A 22,195-nucleotide genomic window follows, 5' to 3' on the forward strand; every position below is an offset into this window, starting at 1 on the left:
TAAGGAGAACGACGAGAGCTTCAAATTAACGAATTAGCAAAAATATAACCATAGATGTGCCATTCTCCGATACACTCACTGAAGGTCCTATTTCAACTTTTCAAGTATAGATGTATACTCCACCTTGGAGGAGTAAAAGTCGAAAGTGATAGCAGATGGATCTCGGAGGGATTCAATGTTTGTCACAAGTTAGGTTATACGAACACTTTTGTACGAGACACATGTTGTGTTTAACATATATAGAATACCAACACCATTGGGATACACCTAATATTTGTCGGACACTCTAAATGATATCATTTTTAATGAATAGTTAGATGACACTTATGAGTCACTTTCAAATCCTCGATGACATCATTAATACGTTAAATTTTTGCATGAATTGAACTCTTTTAATAAATACTCCCTCCGTCCTCTATTAGTTTACCCGTATTCTTTTTAAGGGTGTCCCTTATTAGTTTACCCCTTTCTTTTTTTTTACTGTTTTTGGAATGGGACCACAAACTTTTCATCACACATACATTCAACTTTAATATAAAATAATAGTTTCTCTTTCTTTCTATGACCCACAACATTATTTATCCTAAAACTCTGTGCAAAAGAAAGAGGTAAAATAATATATAGAGGACGAAGGAAGTATAAATGGCCAAACAAGAAAACGTATCATAGTCAAATGCTCAAACTAGCTTCATATAGAGCATAAGAACACATGGAAAGGAGTGATGATTAGTAAAACTACATGAGTTGCATGCAAGGTTTTTTATATGAAATTAAACAGCCAATAATGCCAAATCAATAGCTAAATGTGGTGGATCTAGAATATTACATGATGGGTATAATTTTTTTAAAAAAAATTTACTAGGTGTAAATGGTGAAATTTTACAGAAAAATAAACTACAAATTTTGACAGAAAAACACTATAAATCAAAATATAATTGGACACTCAAAGCCTAATGCATAATCAATAGCGAATCTTGCTCCTTTTTCTTTTTGGGAAGCCAAGTTAGCAAACTAAAAATTGTAATAATAACTACGTACGTACGTGGTATATAACTATATAAGGCATACATGCACATCGACATAAAAAGTTTTCGTACAAAATCCAAATAAATTTGTAGTAGTAAATAAGAATGGATGCAACACCAAATCCAAATGCAAAGTTGAGTAAAAGCCAGTTAGAGGAGCTTAAACAATCCGCAATTGTGGGTGATACTACATTCTTTGACTCTCTCACAAAACTACAACTTTTGAAGGCTATCGAACACCGAGACGAAACTGGACTCTCTCTCCTCCACGTGGCCGCTACCAACGGTCAGTTTGAGGTACTCTAAATCACCATTGTTAAGTGTTAAGATTCTACTTCTTGTTTCCTTCTTTATTCGCCATTGTTAAGTTTATGATGTTCTTCTTTAAGTTGGGTCATTTTCTTTGTCATCAATATGTTACGACAGGTGGTGAGAATTCTAGCTGAGAATGATTCAAAGAAGAGTTCGATCAATGACATGGAGAAACAGGGTCGTACTCCCATTCATTTCGCTTCCAAATGTGGCAGTGTTCAATCTGTTCTTTTACTAATCATCCATGGTTAGCAATTTCTTTGATTTATTTTTACATCTTTTTTGTCAATTATTGGATGATCATTTCTTGGTTTTTGTTTTATTGGGTCAATTCTTGATTTTGGTTTTAATGATATATTGATCAAATTGAACTTTTCAATTATGATTAGGTTGTGATTTTGCTCCTATAATTTACATTTTCTTTGCATTTGGCGAGTCTATGTATTCACTATATATTCAGGGAGGGTTGAGTAATGTGTTTGAGTCAAGAGTCACGGGCTGGGTTGGGTTTCGGGCTGGAAATCGCTGTAAACGCCTGGCAGAATCCGGCTTCAGGCTGAAAAATTACCCAAATTCCTAGAAGTCACAACTTGCATTGTATGAGAGCTATTTCCTAGAAATCTGTTCAAGTTACTTATGACATACTGTATTTGGTAGTGATTCCAAGAAGTTGCAACTAACATTATATGAGAGTTGATTAGCATTATTCTAGAACATAGCAAACTTCCCAAATGGGTTGAGGGTGGTAGCTACAGTGGCAACAAAGGGGAGGAAGTTTGTGGAGAGATGCAATGGGTGAGGGTGGTAACTAACATTGTATGAGAGTTGATTAGCATTATTCAGTTTCCCCCGTCCTTATGTGAGGTAGATAGATAAGGAAGTGGAAAGATTGGTCTTAGGGGTGCAAAATGCGAATTGTCAGCAGAAACAACTAACATCTTTTGGTGTTACCCCATCCTTATGTGAGGTAGATAGATAAGGAAGTGAAAAGATAAGGAAGTCAATGCCGGTGATTACGTTTCCAGTTCCCACTCCGGTCCCATTTTGCTTAATTTGTCTCACCATCGCTTCCAAAATTAGCAACTGGTCACTCTTGATTTTTGTAGGAGGATGATGCCTCTTCCTAGGAGTACTATTTTATCTTGTAGGAGTAGCCTCGTTGAAATCATATACTCTCAACTGACAGATGCTACTTCTTAGAGAGGTGATATTGACACGGTTGTTTACGATTCAACTCCTGTGACATTGTTCTGCAACATTTGCTTACCATGGTGGTTTCACAAGAAGCAATTGCGCTTCTGCTGGAATTTGGTCATTGTAAACTTGAGTGGAAGAAGAGGTTCAGATTTAGCTGAAACTTTCATATAAGAGCTTTTTATAAAGTTCTGCTCCAGCACCATCTATAGGGAGGTATTATGGGGATCGAATACGCCTTGTTGGGATGAGATGAGGGTGAACGAGTGGAGAGAACACTTCGTATAATAGCAAGACAGCCAAGACTTGCTGTTGACAATTTTTAAGCACTCCAATGTAAATTGAGTGTGTTTCCACGTTTTCATTTCCATATATGATATATCCATGGCCTTTAATGTAAGTCTTTCTAAGTTGTTTAGTGTGTACCTTCTTTTGAATTTCTTGAATATGGATACCAGGTATCATACATGATAATGTTTCTGGGAACAAAGGCGTGTTACTAGGATATCTATTTCAAATAACATAATTTGAAACTTGGATTTTCTTCAAATTTGGTGTTATACTACTGTATATTTTTCTACCCGCATTTTTGGCTTGAGTACTGTGCTTTCTTTTTTACAGCTAGACATCCCAAAACCTACCTATGATAGGATCTGAAGGGTGAGGGGATTATTCGCAGTTTTAACACACGCTGTATAGTTACTAAGGCATGATCTTGCTGCTATGTATGCCGTATTTTTTACCTTGCTGTTTCATGTTTCTATTGCCAGATGTACATGTTAGCCCAATGTTTGATCGTAAAATGGTTCTAAATTGTGGGCAGGAGCTGATATTGACATGGCAGATATTGATGGTAAAACTGCTCTTCACTATGCTGCTGGTAATGGATGGGAAAGAATTGCTATGTTGTTGATTTTGTGTTCTGCAAACGTCAATGCTAAGGACAAGGTTTATAACTTACTCTAAGCACTTTCACTTGTAATGAAGTATCATATCCCTATTTCACTTTGTTGTGTTTAGCTTGTTTACGTTGCCTATGTTTTATGGTGGTTAATGCTTGGAACATTTATCTCAGCTTGGAAACACGCCATTGCATCATGCAGCTAGCATAGGAAGCTTAGAGCTGTGTGAATTGTTCCTGGAAAATGGAGCTGAGATCGATGCCGTTGACATATGTAAGCTAACGCCTTTGATCAATGCTGCCATATATGCACATAAAGAGGTACACTTTTGTGTGATCTTGTCTTGTGAGTTCTGACCTACCCTCCACTTTTTACTGATCTATTATGGACTTTGATAAACTTCATTGGGCCCACACACAAGCCCATGTTGGAGGAGAGAATGACCACATACAAGGTTGGCAGGGTTCCATCCTAAAACCAATTGGTGATAGGTGGAGTAACCCACCAATCTATATGTTAGTCATTCTCTCTCTAATTCTTCAATGTGGGACAATTATTTCTAACTCACATGTGGGCTTTACTCTTAACACTCCCCCTCACATGTGAGTCACCTTTAATCTTGCAATTTGGATAGGTCACAACATCCTCGTTGGGCTCTCTCCGGACTTCCAACATGAGGTCAACTGGGCCCTTTCTTGGGGCCATTACAATTATGTTGGGCTTATTTTCCATCTTGCATTCATAAGAGGCCAAGATCGTCCGCTCTGATACCATGATAAACTTCATTGGGCCCACACACAAGCCCATGTTGGAGGAGAGAATGACCACATTGGTTTTAGGATGGAACCCTGCCAACCTTGTATGTGGTCACTCTCTCCTCCAACATGGGCTTGTGTGTGGGCCCAATGAAGTTTATCAGACTTGTCTTTTTTTTACTTCTTTTAGTTTCGTGATTTTTTCCTTCTCTGTACTCTAAAAACCTGTCTAGGTCTGTACTCTGTAGTAGGTCATTTGTCAAATTGTAACATACTGAATTACTAATAGTCCCTCTTCCTGGAATATTCACACTTACCAATATGGGATGTCCGGGGAAAGCTGTCAAGTAATGTAAAATTATAATGGTTCATGATTGATTTTATCATTATCTCTTATTTTAATAAGATTGAGTGCTGAAGACTGTATTGGAATGGTCCAAATAATATAAAGGATATCTGAGCGAAAATATGTGTTTAATTATGAAGTACTGGAACAATGTACTAATTTATTGGCAAATTATGTCGAAGATTGAGTTAATTATCTGATGTCTTTGCTTAATTTGATGATAGGTTGAAGCTTTTTTAATCAGAAACGGGGCAAAGTGGGAGAAACTGAATGAAATTGAAGAAGGTAGTAAGACGATTCTAAAGCCTTGGCCAAAGAATCTTCAAGACGCGGTTTCTGATGCTCTAAAAGAGATGGGTATGATTGTTGATTTTTTACAAGAGAAGAGAAAGATATTATGACAATTCTAGAGTGTTGTTTCAAAGGATCTTGCAAACGGGATGTTTTCTAATATTTGTACAAAAACTAAATAGTAGTTTTCTAATAGTAGTAATGAAGCAACAATTAATAATGGATGCAGCAGCAAGTTTGAGTGAAGACAAGTTTGATGAGCTTAAGAAATCTGCAATTAAGGGTGATACTACACTTTTCGACTCTCTCACAAGACTAGAACGTATCAAGGCTACCCAACAGCGAGACGAGACTGGTCTCTCTCTCCTCCATGTGGCCGCTACCAACGGTCACTCTGAGGTACTGTACTCTCTCTTAATCACCATTGTTAAGATTCTTCTTCTTGTTTCATTCTTTAAACGTCATTCTTAAGTTTCTGATGTTCTTAATTGCATTTCTTTAATTTGGGTCATTTCCTTTGTCATCAATATGTTAGGTGGTGAAAATTCTAGTTGAGAATGATTTGGATAACAGTTCAATCAATGACAAGGACAATCACGGTCGGACTCCTATTCATTTCGCTTCCATAAGTGGCAATGTTGATGTTCTTCTTTTACTAATCACTCATGGTTAGCAATTTCTTTGATTTATTTTTACGTTTTTTGTCATTAAAATGAAGGGATCAATGGATTTTAACGATTTGGGGTGATTTCTTGCTTCTTGTTTTATCAAGTGATCTCTTGATTTTTTGGTTGTAATGATATATTGATGAACATGAACTCCAATTACTGTTAGCTCCTATAATTTACATTTCCTTGGCGTTTGGTGTGAGGGACTGGTGAGTAGTGTGTTTGAGTCATGGGTTGGGTTTTGGGTGGTTTAATTGAAGTTATTTGATTATATAGTTCAGTATGACCCATGCATGTCCCTCAAGCAAGAAGTGTATTGGGAATTTTGAGATCATCAAATTCATCATGGTAGCGGTGGCTCCCCCCCCCCCCCCAAAAAAAAAAAAAAAAAAAAAAAAGAAGAAAAAGGTTTTGCGGTGGATTTTCTCTGTCCACGCCTGGACGCCTGGTAGAATACAGCCTAAGGCTGAAAAGCCTGAAGTATATGAGAGTTAGTTCACATTGCTCTACAGCATAGCAAAATCCTTTTGAGGACCTTTCCCAAATGGGTTGGGATGGTACAATGGCAACAAAGTTGGTGACCGTGTTAGTTGTGTTCCAGGGAGAGGAAGTTTGTGGGAAGATGCAATGGGTGGGTGTGATTTTAGTGTCCCTCTTCCTTATGTCAGATGGATAAGGATTTGAAAAGATTAATGGCAGGGCTGCAAAGTGGTGAACTGTGAGCAAAATAAACTATACTTGCAACCTATCCTTTGGTTCAGCAATAGGAATTTCTTCTGCAAATAGGATCAGCCAGAAAAAGAATTGTGAAGTTTATTGATGGACAGTTTAGTAGGTGTGACTTCTGAGAGGTGATGAGTACTAAATGTATTTCGCTTAGATATTCTGGTCTCCTAACAAGAAGAGTGACTATATCCCAACTTCATCCTCCCTCCCTTTACGAAACCTGCAGAGATCAGTAAAATTGGTTATTTACAAGACTCTCTCAAGTATCAACTATCTAACAGTATCAGGTACTAGTATTTGTAGTGTAGAAGCTACTGAAGAGCCAAACATGGTGTCATTTGACATCTTATATGAGATGGAGCTTGGAGGGAGCTTGCCATGATTATACCTTTGCGTTTTTTTCCTTTTTTGGTTTGTCTCTATAGCTTCTAGAGGCCCTTAACTAAGCTGTGTTGGAAACTCTGGTATCAATTCTTGGAGGTTTGTAGTAAAATAATTATATGCATGAATAATCTTAGGCTCTTAGCCCACTTCTTCCAGAGTGGTTATGTTTTTTTTTACTAAGCTAATAGTACACTTGAGGCAATTTTATGGATTGCATGGGAGCATCGGAGTCTAAATTGTCCAATTTGGAGGAGCTGTTGTTGTTATTAAGATATAGACTGCCTTGGCTCCTTCAAGTTGCATTCTAAGGATTTCTCTGACCTAAAGAACAATTTTATGAACATTGGTGACTATGTGAATTCAATTTGCATTGTTCTTGTTCTTTTTATTACTTTTTATTTTTTTTTTTTTTTTGAGGGGATTTACTTTTTATATTTAAAGTCCTATTACTGCCTTCACAAAAATCAGAGATTACGTTTCCAGTTCTCTTTGTCTAATCTGTCTTCTAATTCACCATTGCTTCCAAAATTGGCTACTGGTCAGTGGTCACTGTTAATATTTGTAGGTGTAGCATGCCTCTTCATAGGAATACTATTTGTCTTGTGGGAGTAGCCTTGTTTAAATCATATACTCCTCATTTTAACAGACAGATGCTACTTTCCAGAGAGATAATCTTGAGATGGCAGAATGATTCAGCTCGTGTGATATTTTTTTGGAACATTTGCTTTCAAAAGAAGCAATTGCATTTAAACTGGAATTTGGTCATTCTAAACTTGAATGGAAAAAGAGGTTCACATCTAGTTGAAACTTTCGTTTAAGAGCTTATTCTTAATGTTCTGCTCCAGCACCACCTATAAGCTACAGGGAGTTATTATAGGGTTTGAATTTGCCTTATGGATGAGATTGAGACGCCATTGACATTTTTTAAGCACTCCAATGAAATTTAAATATGTTTCAATGTATATCTTTCCACTTATCCATTACCTTGACTGAAGTCTTTCTAGGTTGTTTAGTGTTTACCTTCTGTCCTTGTGGATTTCTTGAATATGAGTACCAGGTGTCATGCATGATTATTTTTCTGGGGAACAAAGAAGGGGGTACCTAGAAAATCTATTTGGATAGACGTAAGTTTGAATCTTGGATTATCTTCAAATTTGGAGTATACTTTTGCAAGCTTTTCTACTCTTGCCTTTTTAGCTCAAGTACTGTGCTTTCTTGTTTAGAATTACCAAAACCCCACCTATATTAGTATCCATACTGAAGGGGTGGGGGGATAGTGGTTGTAACTGCAAATCTTAACACACGCCGTAATTTTATTAAGGCATGATCTTGCCGCTATGTATGCTGTATAAGTATTCTTTTCCCTGCTGTTCATGTTTCTATTGCTCGATGTACGTGTTAGCCCAATGTCCGTTTTTTAAATGATTCCAAATTGTGGGCAGGAGCTGATGTTAACATGACAAATTTTTTTGGTAAAACTGGTCTTCACTATGCTGCTAAAAGGGGATGGTTGCCAATTGCTAAAACGTTGGTTCTTGTTGGTGCACATGTCAATGCTAGGGACAAGGTTGATAGCTTACTCTGAGCATTTTACCATGTAACTAAGTATCAGATACCTATTTCACTTGGTTGTGTTTAGCTTGTTCATAATGCCTATGTTGTATGGTTGCTAATGCTTGGAACATTTATCTCAGGCTGGAAACACACCATTGCATAATGCAGCTTGCATAGGAAACTTAGAGCTGTGTGAATTGTTCCTTCAACATGGAGCTGAAATCGATGCCGTTGACACATCTGGGCTGACCCCTTTGATGATTGCTGCCATAAGGGCAAAAAAAGAGGTACATTTTTGTGTGGTCTTATCTTCTTACCTACCCTTTACTTTTTACAGTTGCGTGATTTCTTCTCACATACTATGCCTTTATCTTGTTTACTTCTTTTAGTTGCGTGATTTCTTCCTTCTCTATACTATTGACAATTAGGTCATTTGTCAAATTGAAACATAATGATAGTCCCTCTTCCTGAAATAATAGTCAATTAGTCACATTTATAAATTATGGGATGTGCGGAGAAAGCTGTCGAGTTCCGTAAAATAGTATTGGTTCATGAACAATTTTACCATTATACCTTTTATTTACTAAGATTGCGTGATGAAGGGAGTATCAGAATGGTCCAACTAATATAACGGATATCTGAGCAAAAATGTATGCAGTGCTTAATTATGAGGTACTGGAACAGTGTGACTAATTAATTGGCAGATAATATCTAATAGTGGAGTTAATTATCTGATCTCCTTGCTTAATTTGGTGATAGGTTGTAGTTTTGTTAATCAGAAGAGGGGCAAAATGGGAGGAACTGCATTCAGCTGAAAAAGGTTACAAGACGTTCCTAGAGTTCTGTCCAGATCTTGAGGATGTGTTTACTAATACTTTAAAAGAGATTGGTGTGATTGTTGATTCTTTACAAGAGAAGAGGAAGACAATATGACGATTCTAGAGTTTTGTTTCAAAGGATCTTGCAGACGCGATTGTTCATAGTCTAACTGTGTGAGGCGAGTTCTGCATCAGGAATCAGGATGAACCTGGAAGCATACTGCCACTGGTTTTGGTGTGCAGGACTTTATAAACCTTGCTGCCTTCCTTTTTTTTGCTGACTATGAACAAAAATGTGATCAATTTTTGTTAGTTTCTATACGAGATGAATTGTAAATAATGTTAGAGATCCAAATGCAGTTGTTAAGCTTGTAAATCCTTTTTTGCCTTCATAAGTCATAACAATGTCTGATTATTTTTAGCTTCGATTTTATTACAAATAGTATGACATTATTACCTGTGTTCGTTTGGTATTTTTTTGGTCCCTGTTTTTTGTGCAAAGGTTAAGATCTTTCTTTTTATAGGAACGTATATTAACTAAGATTTTTAAGTAATATATTAATTAAAAAGAAAAAACAATCAGAGTAAGATACTACGAAAGAACTCATCTCTATCTCTATTATATAAGGGAAGGGGAGCAATGGTGTCCTCTTTTGAAATGCCTATTTTACCCCCCTTCCCTTTCTAAATTACAAAAGGATTGTCAAAATCAAAATAGGCACTCAAAGAAAACTACCTTACAATACTCACTCACAAATCACTTAAAAGAAGAAACTTTACAAATCACTCATACATTGAGAAAATCACGCAAATCACTCAAATAATCAGGAAACTTTACTAAAACTTAAAATTAACATACAAACTAAAGCTAATAACCTAAAACGTCAATACATACAAAAATTTACTTACAGATCACTATTCTCAAGAACCATTCACAATTAGTGGTGGACCATAATAAAAAATAGAGGTGTATTTGTAGTGAAATCAGAATTTAATTAGAAGTTAAACAAGGAAAAAAATTATTTACTTTTTTATAGTGTTTCCTATATATAATAAAAAAATTTACATATATTTGCCTATCTTTCTCTATTATATAATAGCGATTAATTATCAAGGTAAAAAAGTTTATGTAAAATATCATTCAAGAATTAAAGTATAACATATCTCTATTATATAAGAGAAGGGGGGGAGCTATGGCGTCCCCAAATGAAGAGACTATGTTACCCCCTTCCCATTCTAAATTACAAATTCACTTACAAATCAAATGGGGCTTCAAACAAAAATACCAAAAATATAATTATAACAATCACTCACAAACTACCTTTGAAAAAATTGACTTGAAATCAAAGTGTCCACTTTTTTTATAATTTATGAAGTACTGTACTTAATTCAAAAATCAACTAAAAAATTATAATATTAGAAATCAGAAATAAATTCAATAAAATTTTTATTTTGTTCATAGAATTTAACTTTGAAATGTTTAAAAAAAAAAAACAATAAACAAAAAGAATGGTGAGAGACTTAAGTGACGGAAACTAAACCAATCAAATTTTGCAACTAAAAACAATTATACTTTGTATGTCTAATTTTCAAATTTTGACTCTTATGCCGAAGAAAATCGAGTTTCTGTTTCGAAAAAAAAATCAAGCACGCGTCCAAAAAAATCTAGTATTATATAAGGGAAGGGGAGCAATGATGTCCTCTTTTGAATTAAATACCTATTTTGCCCCCCTTCCCTTTCTAAATTACAAAAGGAATGTCAAAATCAACTCAAAGAAAACTATCGAAAATTAAATTACAACACTCACTCACAAATCACTTAAAAGAAAAACTTTATAAATCACTCATACAATTGAGAAAATCACGTTATAAAAATCACGCAAATCACTCAAATAATCAACAAACTTTATTAAAATTTAAAACTAACATACAAACTAAAACTAATAACCTAGAACGTCAATACATACAAAAACATTTACAAAAATTTACTTACAAATCACTATTCTCAAGAACCATTCACAATTAATGGTGGGTCATGATAAAAACTAGAGGTGTATTTGTAGTGAAATAAGAATTTAGAAGTTAGACAAAGAAAAAAAATTATTTACTTTTTTAAAATGTTTCCTATATATAATGAATCTTTTACATATATTTGGACCTATCTTTTTCTATTATATAATAGCGATTAATTATCAATGTAAAAAGGTTTATGTAAAATATTCAAGAATTAAAGTACAACATATCTCTATATTTGGACCTAGGAATTGCGTGACCGAGTATGATTTAGTTTGTTAAGTCTACTTATAGCGGAGGGATCATAATTCGAGAATCGAGATCATGAGTTGGATTAGGGTTTTGTTTAAGGTCAATTTCAGATTGTGATCAAAATCTATTAAAGAAAAGTCTATACTTTAATATAATTGACAAATTCGATAAATGAGTCAAACCAATTAATTTCAAGTCGTTCGAATTTGGTTATGGTTAATCGAGTTATTCCAGTAGGGGTGTAAGAGATTGTCGAATCTACTTGAAAGAAAAAACTTTGTCCTTTATCTGACTTTGCCTTGGATATATATGGTGTGTTGGAAAATGGATTTGGAGGAATTTTTTCATTGACTTTTGACTTTTTCATGTGGTCAAAATGGAAAAAAGAATTATTCTGATAAATAATTGTTTGAGTAGCTAAAATACCAACTTTTTTTTCTTGGCAAAACTAAAATACCAACTTTTCATCTGGAAGAAATAATTTGGTTGTACAGGCCTTTTGATATTAACTTCCATTTTGCATGAATTAGCCAACACCAAAAACTTAAATTACAAAACACATATTTCTAGAGCTCATGCCGCATAATCAAATAGAAGTAATTAACATCAACAGCCAACAGGAATAACTGGTCAAACACTGCATCAAATAGCTAACAGCCAACAAAGTGACAAACCATTGCCAACAAGTAAAACTCCAGTTGGATAATTTTATCCTTTGAATATATTGATGTTTCTCGTTGAGAATCAAGGTTGGCTTAGTGGTTGTAAGACCCTTCTTCCACTTCTGTGACAGGGATTCGATTCTCACCTCTTACAAGAAGGATCCCCAATATCTCCCTTCTTTGCAAGGGAATTCTCCTCACCTCTTAGCATTTTTTGCACGCGATGCGTGCTTCGATTTTTTTTCCAAGACAAAAATTCGATTTTATTCGACATAAGTAAGAGTCAACATTTGAACATTATACATATGAAGTATAATTGTTTTTAGTTGTAAAATTTGATTGGTTTAGTCTCTATTACTTAAGTCTCTCACCGGTCTTTTTTTTTTTACTTTTCAAAGTTAAATTTTATGAACAAAATAGAAATTTATATTGAATTTATTTATGATTTCTAATATTATAATTTTTTAGTTGATTTTTGAATTAAGTACACTACGGGCCTGTTCTCCCAGCTTATTTTCAGTTCAGTTCAGACCAGTTCAGTTCAGATCAGTTCAGTTCAGACTAGTTCAGTTCAGTTCAGCTCTTGACAATACTTTTACTCTCACATATCACTATTCATTTCAGTTCAATTCAGTTCAGTTCAGTTCAGATCAGTTCAGTTCAATTCAGCTGTTTTATGCCGAAGATAACAGGCCCAACTTCATAGATTGTGAAGAAAGTGGACACTTTGATTTCAAGTCAAATTTTTATTTTGTGAGTATGTATTGACGTTGTAGTGTATTGGTTATAGTTTGTAAGTAAATTTTTTAGTTTTGTAAAGTTTCCTCATCTGAATGATTTGTATACTGTATATTATTCAATTTTTTATATAAAAAGCTATTATATTATGCAATCATAGAAAATCGACCTATCTTTTTATTTATGCAATCATAGAAAATCACTCAGTTCACTCAAATTCTAGTTGCATAATATAATAGGCTAGTCACACAATTCCTAGGTCCAAATAAGTACTTAATAAAAATAAAAAAAAAAGTTTCTGGTTCGATATTTTTCCAAATTTTGATATAGCTTATAGTGTAGGGTGTTTGTTGATAGAATAAAGAGGAGTGGATAGAAGAAATAATAGAGATTATAACCTTCAAGGTCGAAAGCCGAAACTAGGATGGATATTAGACAAGAAATTGTTGCAATCTAAATCCAAATATATAAAAAGGAGGAATTTTTCAAGAGCATGAGGCGTGCTAGGTATGGTGGCTATGTCATTAGTTTTATTTTTATTTTTTTCGAAAAACGAGTTGTACATAGATTTAAATACATTTAAGGAGTTTTGGATAAACGAAAATTAAAGTTTGGTTTTGAATGAACAACTTAAATGAATGTATTATGTCAATTGTATAAGACGTTTGCTACGTAATTCAGAATATTACAATTTTGGTAATATTGCAGAGTGCTTGAAATAAATAGGATCAATTTATAATAGGAAAAATTGACGATAGAGGTCTCAACTTTGGGTGATAATTTTTAAAAGGTCTGAACTATTGATTAACTTGTGTAGGTCCCAACTTTAGGGTATTAACTTTTAGCGGGTCTTAGTGACTTGAAACTGGCTTAATAGGTCATAACTTGTAAAACTTGGGTCACACCAGAAGGGTTAATTGAGGGAGGGAAGTAGGAACTAGGTGAGAGTTTAAAAAAAATCGACAGTTTTAAGTCACCGAGGCCCGCTAAAAGTTAAGTCCCCCTAAAGTTGAGACCTACACAGGTTAATCAATAGTTCAAACCTTTTAAAAATTATCGCCAAAAGTTCAGACCTCTATTGTCAATTTATCCTTTATAATATAGTTTTACAACTTATGAAATTGAAGAAGTAACGTTTACAAATCGATTAAAGAAAAAAGAATTGAGGAGTAAGCAACACAGAGCTCAACTACTCAGGTTACTGTAGTGAAGTAATATCCTAGTCAATGGATAACAAAAAATCTATCTCTATCATATAAGGAAAGAGGAGAGAACTTGGTGTCCACTTTAAACATCAAATACACCCTAAAAAAAATGAAACTCATCTTGTCCACTTTAAACATCAATATCCGATTGTAACTCACCTTGTATATCTTGTCTATCAGATCCTTTGTATAGTGTAGTTTCTAACAAATTTATCTCTTTGACTTTATCAAATATCATATGGGTTGTTTCGTTCATTCACACTCATAATCTTTCTCCTTGATATTTGTGCTATACACTTTGGGTACAGCTAAAAGAAAACGGAGGAAGTAACAAATGGTACCAATATGTTGTAAAGATTTTTATCATATTCCCTCTTTTTAAAAAGATCTCTACGTACATTGATTATTCAAGTGGCCAAAGTCCTTTCGTATGTGATAATTAATATATGTCAATAAAATGATTAAGGGATACTTTGTCGAATTCATGACAATGTATATTTTTATTTTTATTTTTCATAATTTTTACTATTAAACAATAAAATATATTAATAGGCAAAGTAGTGTATTGGAGGCTATGAAAAACATGAAGGGAGTATCCTATCTCTATTATATAATGAAAGCGGTCGGATTTGACGTTCCTCCAAAATGAAAACTCTACCATACAAGAAAATAGTGCAGGGGGACACGAAATCACCATAAAAAAATATATTTCAACTTGGTGTCCACTTGAAACAAATACACCCTATTTTTCCTCTGTATATCTTTCTTTGATGTTGGGGCATACTCCAATTAAGAAAAGAAGTGTTCTTTAAACAATAACATCGTCAACACTCTTATGACAATTCATCCATAGCAACAGGCAACTCATAGCGGCAAAGAGGACAAACATTACTTTGATGAAGCCACTTAACAATACAACCTTCATGAAACACATGCTTACAAGGCAACCTTACACTCATCATCGTACCTCCTCCTTCAAGACAGATAGCACAACCAATAACCTCTTTTCCTCCATCACCCAACCTCTCCAACGCCTCGATAGCCGCCTCGCTAGCCGGAGTAGGCAACACCTCGCTCTCCAGCAACGCCCTAGCCTCTTCATCACTACAATAACGCCTTTGACTATATATCTGATCCACTGCGATAACATAATTTGTTATCTCATTAGGACGAAGGTTATCACGGTTTTCGTCTAGCAATTTTTCGACGTCGACTGGTAGAGAATCCACAACATGAATTGAATGCAGCACACTATCTCCTCGAGACACTAAGAAGTCTACGAGTTTCGAGCGACAAGAAGGACAAAAGGGGTTATAGGGGAAAGATACACTGTGGGAAGGACATGGACGAAGTGGTGTGATGGCTAATTCTTGGCCGTTAAGATCACATATGATCAATCTTTTGAAAGCTTTGCGCATGAATCTAGCTTCAAATATGTGGGAAGAAGAAAGGTGTATTGGGTGATGGGTGTAAGTTTTTATGGTAGTCGTGAGAGCAAGGAATTATTACCTTATCCATGGGAGAAGATCAAGATAATTTGTGTATATCTATTCGAATGATCGAACTAATATTTGATGGGTGAGTGTATAGGGTGTATAGGATGATGGTCGATGGGTGTAATAGGGCCTGTTCTCTTCGGCATAAAACAGCTGAACTGAACTGAACTAATCTGAACTGATCTAATCTGAACTGATCTGAACTGAACTGAATTGAACTGAACTGAAATGAAATGAATAGTGATATGTGAGAGTAAAAGTATTGTCAAGAGCTGAACTGAACTGGTCTGAACTGAATTGAACTGAATTGAACTAAACTGAACTGAAAATAAGCTGGGGAGAACAGGCCCTAAGTCAAGGATAGAGTGAGATTAATAACATAGTTTTCAAGCGTGCGGAAGGGTTTAAATAGGGAGTTAAATCCAAGTTCTAACATGTTTCCTAATTCTAGTAGCATTTGTGTTGGGAAAAAAAGAAGAAAAAAGAAAAACAAAAAGAGGAAAACAAAAGGAATTTAGAATTCTAAATCAACAAGGAAAACCAACGAAGTTGTTGATTATTGTGATTTTTCTGTTAATATATATATATATATATATATATATATATATATATATATATATATATATATATATATATTATATTATATATATATATATATATATGAATAGGATCTTGTGAAAACAACAATAAAGCTGAAAACTGAAAACAGTTAATCTGAGCCGTCAGATTTATAAAATGATTTTTGAACGGTCATGATTTAACCATACGCGTGCCTAGAATTTCATTCCTCCCACCTGATTTTCTTTCTCTTACTCCTCATTCTCAAACACGATTCTCTCAACTAATTTCTTGAAACGCCATTTTCGCTCTCAAGCTAACAGCTTCAACCTCTTTTGCTTCCATGCATGTTGTTCCTCGTCGACTCACGTTTGTAGAGCTTCGCAATGTTTCTCTCTCCTCAAATCCTTACCTTGAGACTGAGGCGTCAACCATGTCGTCTTCGTCACTTCTTCTGGTCGCCGATTCGTCGCCATTGATGGAGTTCGCGTCTCTTCTCCCGACCTCTACTTGAGGTCTGATGTCGCCGTTCATGGCCTCAACGGAATTCTCGTTTCCTCAATTGTTCATTCAAATTCGATCTGTTTTGTTTGCAATTTTCAAAGATCTATCACATTTTTGTATTGCACTTTATTCCTCAAAGGTAAGTTGTATTACAATAACTTTTGGGCCATTTAGTGCTGGATGGCTTAAACTTCAACCGTCGCTGAGGGTGTTGGTGAAGTTGAAATCAACTGTACTTTTTGATTTCTATTTCCTTTCTTCTTCTTCTTCTCTCTTTTTTTTCTGTTTCTTGGGGTTTTTTTTCCTTTCTTCCATCTGGGTCTTAGTTCTTATTCAACTAACATGAAGGAACTTCTTCTTAGTCTTGAATTTTGTTTTTTGTGCCAATTTTATTGAATTCTTTGGGATTTCAAGGTAAGCTTTTTTTTTTGGGGGGGGGGGGGGGGGTTTCTACTCTGTTTTATGCATGCGAGTATAATGCTTTTTGTAGATGTGTATGTAATTCTTTACGATGATTTCATTTAGAAATTTCCATGAATTTGGATCATTGAATTCTTTGGGTATTTCATGGGTTTTTTTAGGGGATTTTCTACTATATTTTATGAAATACGAGTATAATGTTACTGGGTGTTTTTTGTTTTGTGTAAATGTATAATGTATATTTATTTTAGACGATGATTTCATTTAGAAAAGTTTCATTAATTTGGATTCTTGGGTACATTGATTTGGTAAATATTCACGAGACAGATGCACGATTGAATCTGTTGATCGATTTTGAATTTCAATTAGAAGAAATTTACGTGATTGTTGTGGGTGATTTGATTTTTGACTTGTGAATTTTTGGTGGATTTTGGTGTAGATTTGTTGAAGACTTAAAAGTTACCCTATATCAAGTTTTTTATTAGTTTTCAAAGTATTGTTATTAGTTGTTGTTTTAAAGCTATTTGTTACCCCTCTCACTAACTTATATTTGGCGAAATTCATACAAAGTATTGTTATTAGTTGCCAAAGTATTGTGATTAGTTGCTGTTTTAAAGCTATTTGTTACCCCTCTCACTAACATATATTTCAAGGTAAAAAGTTACCTTAAAAGTGATAATAGTTACTCTTATAATAAATAAAGTTACCCTTGAAATATATAGAACTATCCTTAATATAATAAAGTTACCCAAAACTGACAAAAGTTACCCTAAAAGTGTTAAAAGTTACCCTAAAGGGATTAAAAGTTACTTTATTTTCAGTTTTAGCCTAAGAGTGGTTTTCAGCGGATCCTTCCCCATAATATATATTATATATATATATATATATTTATATATATATATATATATATATATATATATATATATGTATATATATGTTTTTTACCCATGCAAAAATGCACGGGAAGTTTTATAGTAAATATGATTTTGACCGTACATTATATTCAGTTTTTCTACGTAACTCTTAATTTGCCACACATTTTTCTCAAGCATCTAAAAAAAGGTTAAATTAATTATAAGTTGTACGATATCTTATTTTATATATTTTTTCCTTTTGTATTGTCCCTATTCTTTCAAACTTCTCTTGATTTATCAATCAAGACATCTACTATATTATAACTAATATGCTAAAATTTAAAATCCTTTTAAATGGGATGGTAAGGATAAAAAAATATATAAATATTTTAGATTTGACCCGTTCTAATTGCAAGAAAATTTTGTTTTATAAATTTTTAGATTTTAGAATGTTTTTCCTAAAACTATCTTGTGATTTAAAATTTTGTAACTATGTATTGGAAATATTTTTAAACTGGCTTATGAACCATGTGTTCTATGGTTGACGTAGTTAATGTCTTGGTGGATCATGTGATTTAATTAGGATTTTATTTTTAAAAGAAAAAGTTGATTAAATCCTTGCTCCAACTGCTGCTTTTTCTTAAAGGCCTAGATAAAATCATAATTCAAACCACCACCGACACTCAACCATACACCCGCTTCCGGCAGTCCTACTCTCCCCCCCCCCCTCTTTCTCTTTCTCTCTCTCTTGTTGCCCTCATGCAGCATCTCACCGTCTCAGGCCACTATATTATCATTTTTATTTGCCTAAGTTAACAAATATTTATTTTTAAGTTTTTTATTGTTTAACTTATCTTTAAAAATATAGTTTGAAGATTTTTGTAACTTATTGTTCTTGTAGAAAAAAAGATAACATAGATTCTAAAGGTTGTTTTTCATCCCCTTCAATTTTATACTTCCTCCGTTTTTTTTACTTGCAACTAACACTTTTTTTTTCATCAACTCCAATAATGTAAAATTTGGGTAGGAAAGAGGTAGAGAGGAAAAAAAGAGAGGCCCCATGTAATTGGAGAGATAGAGAGAAAGGAAAATAAAGGAAAAGCAAAAGTAGAAAGTATTGCAAGTAATTAATTATTTTCCTTTTAGGAAAATGTTGCAAGTAAAAAAAATCGGAGGAAATACTTACTTTATGGAATGAGAATATAAAGAGAAAAAACCAACAAAACATGAAATGCTGATACATAAATTTTCTGGAATGGGAAGATAATGAATCAACAAAATATGAATAATTCACCGAATAGTGCGGAGATTTATACAATTGTAATAGCTGATCAATGCCTCATATAATGTGATAGCCCGAATTTCTAGCATTTTTTATTTAGGCTAATTGTATTTTATGAGCTTAATAATGTGATAATATATATCTTTTTGAAATATTATTAGAAATACGAATTTTATCTCTTAAATATAGATATTAGTTTTGCAATCATAGTCATAGTTATCTATGAAATGAGTTTTCTAAATTCGCTTAAAATTGTTTTGGGTTTTAATGATCCACTTTTTAAGTATTTGAGCTTAATAAGACCATATTGTTAAACTACATCACTTCATTAAAACACAAACCCAATCCCTATTTTTGTTTACTAGATTCGGCCATTTGTTCTTTCTTGCTCTCATTCATGTCTTGAACTGTCAAAAGTGCTAAGCCTAAACCCTTCCATATTTCCTAAACAAAAGTTAGAAGCGCAAGTCTAACATTTAGATTAATTACCTAAATCACCTACCAACAGTGGTGGATCCAGGAATAACAATTTAGTAATTAGATATTTGGGCCTACTGGATATACACTACAAAAATATGTGGTTGAATAATTCTTTGTTTAAAATACAAAAATACGTTAATGCACATATTAGTAAGTTATTGTAGATGTACATTAACTTATAATATATGTATGTTTATCATTCCTTTGGTGGCAAATTCTTATTTTGGCACATGTAGCAAATACTATGTGGCCCCACATAACTTAATGTTGTATTACAAAAATAACATGCATCAATCCATTTGATACTATCGATGTTTACATGGATTAATCGGCCAATGATTCGACAACTTTATTTCCTGCATTAATAGTATATATAAATATGGTTATGCATATAAAAATATCCTAAACCTAATAAATAAAAAAGATATCACATTGGAATTTCTTTAAATGACAGTTGACACACATGGTTCATGTTAATAAATTTATTAATTGTTGTTCTCGTTGCATAGATATCATTAGTGTCATATTTAATGGGAAGGTACTTCTTTTTATCCAATTGACTTTGTGTCGGACAAAACAGTAAGTAAGAAACTTGTTCCAATAATAATAATAATAATAATAATAATAATAATAATAATAATAATAATAATAATAATAATAATAATAATAATAATAATAATAATAATAATAATAATAATTGTAATTAGTAAAATAAATTATACTAACATAATAATAATATTTAACAAAATGGTTATAAAAGAATGTACCTTAACTGAACTGGACTGAACTGAGCTGAACTGAAAATAAATTAGGGAGAATAGACCCTTAAAAGAACTTAAATACATATTGTAACTTCCTTATCAACGCATTATTCTTGTTGTAGTATTCCATATGTTATAGTTGTACTTCATATAATTTACAAGTACACATGAATTCTATATGGGAAAGATTTTTGTATATAATCACTTATGATGTAAATTATCGTTTGTTGTTTTGTGACCAGTCTTAATCACCTAAGAATTTTTGTGCACCCATATACTTAGTTGAAACTGAATGTTTGAACTTTATTTGTGTAAAAACCATTGGCTGAAAATAATAAATTTCCACATAGAATGGATTGCACGAGCCAAACAAGATATGTTGCTAAAGTGTTTCCTTTTTGGTGCAAAGAATTAAGATAAGTTGCTAATATGGTTGTAGAGTAACCTACCCACGTTATTAAACAAGTTCATGGTTCTTCCAAAAATAAAAATAAAAACAAGTTCCTGGTTCTATATTTTTCCAAATTTTGATAGACCTTATAGTGTAGGGTGTATGTTGATAGAATAAAGGGGAATGGATAGAAGAAATAAGAGATTATAACCTTGAAGGTCGGAAGCCGAAACTAGGATGGATATTAGACAAGAAATTGTTGCAATCTAAATCTAAATATATATAAAGGAGGAATTTTTCAAGAGCATGAGGCGCGCTAGGTATGATTGTCATATCATTAATTTTATTTTTATTTTTTTCGAAAAAAGAGTTGTACATAGATTTAAATACATATAAGGAGTTCTAGATAAACGAAAATTAGAGTTTGTTTTGAATGAACAACTTAAATGAATGTATTATGTCAATTTGTATAAGACGTTTGCTACGTAATTCATAATATTACAATCTTGGTATTGCAGAGTGCTTGAAAAAATTAAAATCAATTTATAATATAGTTCTACAACTTATGAAATGGAAGAAGTAACGTCTACAAATATATCAAAGAAAAAAAAGAATTGGGGAGTAAGCAACACAAAGTTCAACTACTCAGGTTACCGTAGTGAAGTAATATCCTAGTCAATGAATAACAAAAAATCTATCTCTATCATATAAGAAAAGAGGAGAAAACTTGGTGTCCACTTTAAACATCAAATACACCCTAAAAAAGAAAAATAAACTCATCTTGTCTACCAACTAAAAAAAACAAAAAAAAGGGCCAAGTTGTTGGTGCATGTGGAAAAACCCTATTTTTCCTTTGTATTTCTAGCTTGCTTTGATGTTGGGGACATACTCCAATTGAGAGAAGAAGTGTACTCTTATGACAATCCATCCATAGCAACAGGCAACTCATAGCGGCAAAGAGGACAAACATTACTTTTATGAAGCCACTTAACAATACAACCCTCATGAAACACATGCTTATTACAAGGCAACCTTACACTCATCATCGTACCTCCCTCTTTCAAGACAAATAGCTTCCTCCACCACCCAACCTCTCCAACGCCTCGATAGCCGCCTGACTAGCCGGAGTAGGTCTCACCGCCTCCGAATCCACCACCTCGCTCTCCAGCAACGCCATAGCCTCTTCATCACTACAATAACGCCTTTGACCATATATATGATCTATTGCGATAACATATTTTGTTCTCTCATTAGGACGAAGGTTATCACGATTTTCATCTAGCGATTTTTCGACGCTGACTGGTAGAGAATCCACGACAAGATTTGAATGCAGCACACTATGTTTTGCAGACACTAAGAAGTCTACGAGTTCCGAGCGACAAGAAGGACAAAAGGGGTTGTAGGGGAAAGATACATTGCCGGAAGGACATGGACGTAGTGGTGTGATGGCTAATTCTTCGCCGTTAAGATCACAGATGACCAATCTTTCAAAAGCTTTGCGGATGAATCTAACTTCAAATATGTGTGAAGAAGAAGGTGTATTGGGTGATGGGGGTAAGTTTCTAAGGTAGTCGTGAGAGCAAGGAATTATTACTTTATCCATG

The 22,195-nt window shown here is 33.7% G+C and overlaps 2 protein-coding genes across 2 annotated transcripts; one reads left to right on the forward strand and one right to left on the reverse strand.

Annotated features, from left to right (window-relative positions):
- The first annotated feature begins 1,130 nt into the window (after positions 1-1,130).
- LOC104895931 (uncharacterized) lies at positions 1,131-9,439 on the forward strand. The gene is made up of 10 exons (XM_010682577.2): positions 1,131-1,322; positions 1,452-1,584; positions 3,355-3,479; positions 3,607-3,753; positions 4,759-4,891; positions 5,055-5,224; positions 5,361-5,493; positions 8,046-8,170; positions 8,298-8,444; positions 8,917-9,439. Exons 1-10 carry the CDS (start codon positions 1,131-1,133, stop codon positions 9,088-9,090), a joined length of 1,479 nt encoding a protein of 492 aa, XP_010680879.1. The 3' UTR covers positions 9,091-9,439.
- Positions 9,440-14,678: 5,239 nt separating this feature from the next.
- On the reverse strand, positions 14,679-15,263 carry LOC104895932 (E3 ubiquitin-protein ligase SDIR1-like). Its single transcript, XM_010682578.1, has one exon. The coding sequence runs from the start codon at positions 15,261-15,263 to the stop codon at positions 14,679-14,681; it is 585 nt and encodes a 194-aa protein (XP_010680880.1).
- Between the last annotated feature and the right edge of the window lie 6,932 nt (positions 15,264-22,195).

The sequence above is a fragment of the Beta vulgaris genome, chromosome 6, assembly GCF_026745355.1.
Source record: "Beta vulgaris subsp. vulgaris cultivar EL10 chromosome 6, EL10.2, whole genome shotgun sequence".
NCBI classification, from domain to species: domain Eukaryota; kingdom Viridiplantae; phylum Streptophyta; class Magnoliopsida; order Caryophyllales; family Amaranthaceae; genus Beta; species Beta vulgaris.